The sequence below is a fragment of the Mustelus asterias genome, unplaced genomic scaffold (assembly GCF_964213995.1).
Source record: "Mustelus asterias unplaced genomic scaffold, sMusAst1.hap1.1 HAP1_SCAFFOLD_3351, whole genome shotgun sequence".
NCBI lineage: Eukaryota > Metazoa > Chordata > Chondrichthyes > Carcharhiniformes > Triakidae > Mustelus > Mustelus asterias.
Genome location: NW_027593296.1, coordinates 1 through 7,500, shown reverse-complemented (window position 1 = coordinate 7,500; position 7,500 = coordinate 1). Strand labels below are relative to the sequence as shown.

Below are 7,500 nucleotides of genomic sequence, written 5' to 3'. Positions count from 1 at the left end.
ATGACCTGCACTTGGACCATATCCCTCCACACCCCTCTCATCCATCAACCCCTCCAAGTTTTTCTTGAATGTTAAAAGTGACCCCGCATTTACCACTTTATCCGGCAGCTCATTCCACACTCCCACCACTCTCTGTGTGAAGAAGCCCCCCCTAATATTCCCTTTAAACTTTTCCCCCCTCACCCTTAACCCATGCCCTCTGGTTTTTTTCTCCCCTAGCCTCAGTGGAAAAAGCCTGCTCGCATTCACTCTATCTATACCCATCAAAATCTTATACACCTCTATCAAATCTCCCCTCAATCTTCTACGCTCCAGGGAATAAAGTCCCAACCTATTCAATCTCTCTCTGTAACTCAGCTTCTCAAGTCCCGGCAACATCCTTGTGAACCTTCTCTGCACTCTTTCAATCTTATTTACATCCTTCCTGTAACTAGGCGACCAAAACTGTACACAATACTCCAAATTCGGCCTCACCAATGCCTTAGATAACCTCGATGTGGAGATGCCGGCGTTGGACTGGGGTAAACCCAGTAAGAAGTCTCACAACACCAGGTTAAAGTCCAACAGGTTTATTTGGTAGCAAAAGCCACACAAGCTTTCGGAGCTCTAAGCCCCTTCTTCAGGTGAGTGGGAATTCTGTTCACAAACAGAGCTTATAAAGACACAGACTCAATTTACATGAATAATGGTTGGAATGCGAATACTTACAACTAATCCAGTCTTTAAGAAACAAAACAATGTGAGTGGAGAGAGCATCAAGACAGGTTAAAAAGATGTGTATTGTCTCCAGACAAGACAGCCAGTGAAACTCGGCAGGTCCACGCAACTGTGGGGGTTACAGATAGTGTGACATGAACCCAATATCCCGGTTGAGGCCGTCCTCGTGTGTGCGGAACTTGGCTATCAGTTTCTGCTCAGCGATTCTGCGCTGTCGCGAAGGCCGCCTTGGAGAACGCTTACCCGAATATCAGAGGCCGAATGCCCGTGACCGCTGAAGTGTTCCCCCACAGGAAGAGAACAGTCTTGCCTGGTGATTGTCGAGCGGTGTTCATTCATCCGTTGTCGCAGCGTCTGCATGGTCTCCCCAATGTACCATGCCTCGGGACATCCTTTCTTGCAGCGTATCATAACCTCATCATAACACTCCAACTTTTACACTCGATACTCCGATTTATAAAGGCCAATGTACCAAAGGCACTCTTTACGACCCTATCCACCTGTGACGTCACTTTTAGGGAATTCTGTACCTGTATTCCCAGATCCCTCTGTCTGACTCCACCATCACTGCAGGCAGTCCATTCCACACCCCAACCCCACTCTGCGTAAAGAACCTACCTCTGATATCCTTCCTATATCTCCCACCACGAACCCTATAGTTCTGGGGCAGCACGGTGGTTAGCACTGCTGCTTCACAGCTCCAGGGTCCCGGGTTCGATTCCCGGCTCGGGTCCCTGTCTGTGTGGAGTTTGCACATTCTCCTCGTGTCTGCGTGGGTTTCCTCCGGGAGCTCCGGTTTCCTCCCACAGTCCAAAGATGTGCGGGTTAGGTTGATTGGCCGTGCTAAAAGTGCCCCTTAGAGTCTTGGGAAAATATGTGGGGGGAGGGCCTGGGTGGGATTGTGGTCGGTGCAGACTCGATGGGCCGAATGGTCTCTTTCTGTACTGTCGGGTTTCTATTCTATCTGTTCAACTGCACTCTTCAGAGTCCTACCATTTACCCTGTACGTTCTACTTTGGTTTGTCCTTCCAATGTGCACTTACAAAGAACAATACAGCACAGGAACAGGCCCTCCGGCCCTCCAAGCCCGCGCCGCTCCCCGGTCCAGGATTGAATCCTGAATCCAGGATCCCCGCCCAATTTTCCAGCCTATCTACATCCTAATATCCTATCCACCGAGCTGTCCCTCACAGCTACGATGCTTTGTTCATCACAACCTATTAACTCACCCCCACCCCCCCCCATTCCAGACCATGTGATCTCCAGGGAGAGGCGAAAACCCAGAGTGAAAACCCCAGGGCCAATATGGGGGAAAAAAAATCTGGGAAATTCCTCTCCGACCCCCCTGAGGCGATCGAAACGAGTCCAGGAGATCACAATGGCCCCGATCGGAAAATGCTTCCCAACCCTATTCATTTCCACTTCCACGAACACCATATGAATTCCCTGCCCCCGAGACAGGTTCCCAACTATCCGCAGTCTCGCTCTGTACTGGCACCAGCAAGATGATCATAGAATGAAGCCTTGAAACGAGAAACAGAACAATTAGCCCACGCCGCTCCCTGGTCCAAACTAGACCACTCTTTTGTATCCCTCCATTCCCACTCCGTTCATATGGCTATCTAGATAAGTCTTAAACGTTCCCAGTGTGTCCGCCTCCACCACCTTGCCCGGCAACACATTCCAGGCCCCCACGACCCTCTGTGTAAAATATGTCCTTCTGATATCTGTGTTAAACCTCCCCCCCCCTTCACCTTGAACCTATGACCCCTCGTGAACGTCACCACCGACCCGGGGAAAAGCTTCCCACCGTTCACCCTATCTATGCCTTTCATAATTTTGTACACCTCTATTAAGTCTCCCCTCATCCTCCGTCTTTCCAAGGAGAACAACCCCAGTTTCCCCAATCTCTCCTCATAACCAAGCCCCTCCATACCAGGCAACATCCTGGTAAACCTCCTCTGCACTCTCTCCAAAGCCTCCACGTCCTTCTGGTAGTGCGGCGACCAGAACTGGATGCAGTATTCCAAATGCGGCCGAACCAACGTTCTATACATCTGCAACATCAGACCCCAACTTTAATACTCTATGCCCCGTCCTATAAAGGCAAGCATGCCATATGCCTTCTTCACCACCTTCTCCACCTGTGACGTCACCTTCAAAGATCTGTGGACTTGCACACCCAGGTCCCTCTGCGTCTCTACACCCTTTATGGTTCTTCCATTTATCATGTAGCTCCTCCCTACATTATTCCCACCAAAATGCATCACTTCGCATTTATCAGGATTGAACTCCCTCTGCCATTTCTTTGCCCAAATTTCCAGCCTATCTATATCCATCTGTAGCCTCTGACAATGTTCCTCACTATCTGCAAGTCCTGCCAGTTTTGTGTCGTCCGCAAACTTGCTGATCACCCCAGTTACACCTTCTTCCAGATCGTTTATATAAATCACAAACAGCAGAGGTCCCAATACAGAGCCCTGCGGAACACCACTAGTCACAGGCATCCAGCCGGAAAAAGACCCTTCCACTACCACCCTCTGTCTTCTGTGACCAAGCCAGTTCTCCACCCATCGAGCCACCTCCCCCTTTATCCCATGAGATCCAACCTTTCTCACTAGCCTACCATGAGGGACTTTGTCAAACTTTGTTTGTTATTCAACTGCACTCTTCAGAGTCCTACCATTTACCCTGTACGTTCTACTTTGGTTTGTCCTTCCAGTGTGCACTTGTCCGGATTGAATGTTTTTAAGGCGAGGATAGGTAGATTTTGGAACAGTAAAGGAATTAAGGTGAGCGGGCGGGTAAGCGGAGCCGAGTCCACGAAAAGATTAGCCATGATCTAATGGAACAGCGGGGCAGGTTCGAGGGGCAAGATGGCCGACTCCCGCTCCGAGTTGTTAAACTCCTCGCTCATACTGCCTGCACTGGGCAGCAGCGGTTTGGAGATGGGTGCCTATGTCCCTCTCGCTGTCTCTCGCGCTCCCCGGCTTGGGGCCCCCGCCTGATTCCTGCTTCCTTTTCCCTGCCAGAATACGTCGACAACCTGAAGGATGAGTCACATGTCTGTCTGGTGGTGGACCGCCTGCAGAATTACCTGGAGATGAAGGGCTCGAGCGAGGAGATCTGCCGCGTCTACCTGCGCCGTATCATGCACACCTACTACAAGTTCGACTACAAGGCCCACCAGAGGCTGCAGCAGTCAGCTGAGCAGTCCAAGGTACCCAGACCGGCCTCTGAACCCTGACCCTTCAACCCCCCCCCTAGCGGCTGGCGGAGAGGGCGGTCAGACTGACAGAGCTGGGGATGTTAAGTGTGTGTGAGACTGAGGGGGCGTCCTCCAGGGGGCGTACTCGAGGCTGCCTACCCCAGGGGGCGTACTCGAGGCTGCCTACCCCAGGGGGCGTACTCGAGGCTGCCTACCCCAGCGGGCGTACCCGAGGCTGCCTACCCCAGGGGCGTACCCGAGGCTGCGTACCCCAGCGGGCGTACCCGAGGCTGCGTACCCCAGCGGGCGTACCCGAGGCTGCGTACCCCAGGGGGGGGGTGTACGCGAGGGCGTGAATGCAAGTGTGTACAGCACTGTGCGCGTACCTGAGTGGGCATGTGAATGAGTGCTCGAGGGAGAGAGAGTGGGGGTGTCCGGGGGGAGGGAGCGTCCCCGAGGGAGTGGGAGTGTGCAAAGGAGGGAGGGAGAGTGCGGGATCCCTACGCGCTGTTCCGGTGACAGATCTTTCTCCCCCACAGTCGGAGCAGGATCGGGGGGAGGGAGTGGGGGAGAGGGAGGGAGGGAGTGGGGGAGAGGGAGGGAGGGAGTGGGGGAGAGGGAGGGACTGGAGGAGAGGGAGGGAGGGAGCGTGGGGGAGAGGGAGGGAGCGTGGGGGAGAGGGAGGGAGGGAGCGTGGGGGAGAGGGAGGGAGGGAGCGGGGGGGGAGGGGGGGAGCGGGGAGGGAGTGAGCGAGGGAGAGGGAGGGAGGGAGCGGGGGAGGGAGTGCGGGCTCCCTGCGCGCTGTTCCAGTGACGGATCTCTCTCTCTCTCTCTCACAGTCGGAGCAGGATCAGAGTGAGGGGGAGGGGGAGGGAGGGGGGGAGGGGGAGGGAGGGAGGGAGCGGGGGAGGGAGTGCGGGCTCTCTGCGCGCTGTTCCAGTGACGGATCTCTCTCTCTCTCTCTCACAGTCGGAGCAGGATCAGAGTGAGGGGGAGGGAGGGAGGGAGCGGGGAGCGGGGGAGAGGGAGGGAGGGAGCGAGGGAGGGAGCGGGGAGGGAGTGCGGGCTCTCTGCGCGCTGTTCCAGTGACGGATCTCTCTCTCTCTCACAGTCGGAGCAGGATCAGAGTGAGAGTGAGGGGGAGGGAGGGAGGGAGCGAGCGGAGCGAGGGAGGGAGTGAGCGGGGGAGAGGGAGGGAGTGAGCGGGGGAGAGGGAGGGAGTGAGCGGGGGAGAGGGAGGGAGCAGGGGGGAGGGAGGGGGGGAGCGGGGAGGGAGTGCGGGCTCTCTGCGCGCTGTTCCAGTGACGGATCTCTCTCTCTCTCTCTCACAGTCGGAGCAGGATCAGAGTGAGAGTGAGGGGGAGGGAGGGAGGGAGCGAGCAGGGGGAAGGGAGGGAGAGGGAGGGAGTGAGCGGGGGGGAGGGAGGGAGTGAGCGGGGGGGAGGGAGGGAGCGGGGGAGGGAGGGAGCGGGGAGGGAGTGAGCGGGGGAGAGGGAGGGAGCGGGGAGGGAGTGCGGGCTCTCTGCGCGCTGTTCCAGTGACGGATCTCTCTCTCTCTCTCTCAAAGTCGGAGCAGGATCAGAGTGAGAGTGAGGGGGAGTGAGCGGGGGAGAGGGAGGGAGTGAGCGGGGGAGAGGGAGGGAGGGAGCGGGGGGGAGGGAGCGAGCGGGGGGGAGGGAGTGCGGGCTCTCTGCGCGCTGTTCCAGTGACGGATCTCTCTCTCTCTCTCTCACAGTCGGAGCAGGATCAGAGTGAGGGGGAGGGAGCGAGCGGGGGGAAGGGAGGGAGAGGGAGGGAGGGAGCGGGGGAGGGAGTGAGCGGGGGAGAGGGAGGGGGGGAGCGGGGAAGGAGTGGAGCGGGGAGGGATGAGCGGGGGAGAGGGAGAGGGAGGGAGTGGAGCGGGGGAGGGAGTGCGGGCTCTCTGCGCGCTGTTCCAGTGATGGATCTCTCTCTCACAGTCGGAGCAGGATCAGAGTGAGAGTGAGGGGGGAGGGAGGGAGGGAGCGGAGAGGGAGGGAGTGAGCGGGGGAGAGGGGGAGCGGGGAGGGAGTGCGGGCTCTCTGGGCGCTGTTCCAGTGACGGATCTCTCTCTCTCTCTCTCACAGTCGGAGCAGGATCAGAGTGAGAGTGAGGGGGAGGGAGGGAGGGAGCGGGGAGGGAGTGCGGGCTCTCTGCGCGCTGTTCCAGTGACGGATCTCTCTCTCTCTCACAGTCGGAGCAGGATCAGAGTGAGAGGGAGAGGGAGGGAGTGAGCGGGGGGGAGGGAGCGGGGAGGGAGTGCGGGCTCTCTGCGCGCTGTTCCAGTGACGGATCTCTCTCTCTCTCTCTCACAGTCGGAGCAGGATCAGAGTGAGAGTGAGGGGGAGGGAGGGAGCGGGGGAGAGGGAGAGGGAGGGGGGGAGCGGGGAGGGAGTGCGGGCTCTCTGCGCGCTGTTCCAGTGACGGATCTCTCTCTCTCTCACAGTCGGAGCAGGATCAGAGTGAGAGTGAGGGGGAGGGAGGGAGGGAGCGGGGAGGGAGGGAGCGGGGGAGAGGGAGGGAGCGGGGAGGGAGTGCGGGCTCTCTGCGCGCTGTTCCAGTGACGGATCTCTCTCTCTCTCTCTCACAGTCGGAGCAGGATCAGAGTGAGAGTGAGGGGGAGGGAGGGAGGGAGCGAGCGGGGGGAGGGAGCGGGGGGGAGGGAGGGAGCGGGGGGGAGGGAGTGAGCGAGGGAGAGGGAGGGGGGGAGCGGGGAGGGAGTGCGGGCTCTCTGCGCGCTGTTCCAGTGACGGATCTCTCTCTCTCTCACAGTCGGAGCAGGATCAGAGTGAGAGTGAGGGGGAGGGAGGGAGGGAGCGGGGGGGAGGGAGGGAGCGGGGGAGAGGGAGGGAGCGGGGAGGGAGTGCGGGCTCTCTGCGCGCTGTTCCAGTGACGGATCTCTCTCTCTCTCTCACAGTCGGAGCAGGATCAGAGTGAGGGGGAGGGAGGGAGGGAGTGAGCGGGGGGGAGGGAGGGAGCGGGGGAGGGAGTGCGGGCTCTCTGCGCGCTGTTCCAGTGACGGATCTCTCTCTCTCTCTCTCACAGTCGGAGCAGGATCAGAGTGAGAGTGAGGGGGAGGGAGGGAGGGAGTGAGCGGGGGGGAGGGAGGGAGCGGGGGAGGGAGTGCGGGCTCTCTGCGCGCTGTTCCAGTGACGGATCTCTCTCTCTCTCTCTCACAGTCGGAGCAGGATCAGAGTGAGAGTGAGGGGGAGGGAGGGAGGGAGCGGGGGGGAGGGAGTGCGGGCTCTCTGCGCGCTGTTCCAGTGACGGATCTCTCTCACAGTCGGAGCAGGATCAGAGTGAGAGTGAGGGGGAGGGAGTGAGCGGGGGAGAGGGAGGGAGGGAGCGGGGAGGGAGTGCGGGCTCTCTGCGCGCTGTTCCAGTGACGGATCTCTCTCTCTCTCTCTCTCACAGTCGGAGCAGGATCAGAGTGAGAGTGAGGGGGAGAGGGAGGGAGCGGGGGGAGGGGGGAGGGAGGGAGCGGGGGGGAGGGAGCGAGCGGGGGGGAGGGAGTGCGGGCTCTCTGCGCGCTGTTCCAGTGACGGATCTCTCTCTCT

At 59.1% G+C, this 7,500-nt stretch overlaps 1 protein-coding gene across 1 annotated transcript in view; it reads left to right on the top strand.

Moving 5' to 3' along the window:
* LOC144490485 (eukaryotic translation initiation factor 3 subunit C-like) overlaps positions 1-4,488 on the top strand; it is a gene marked incomplete at its 3' end in the record, with an annotated part of 29,445 nt that extends 24,957 nt beyond the window's left edge. Inside the window, 2 exon segments of the mRNA XM_078208225.1 lie at positions 3,750-3,937; positions 4,465-4,488. Of these exon segments, the coding sequence (XP_078064351.1) occupies positions 3,750-3,937; positions 4,465-4,488 (212 nt within the window).
* Between the last annotated feature and the right edge of the window lie 3,012 nt (positions 4,489-7,500).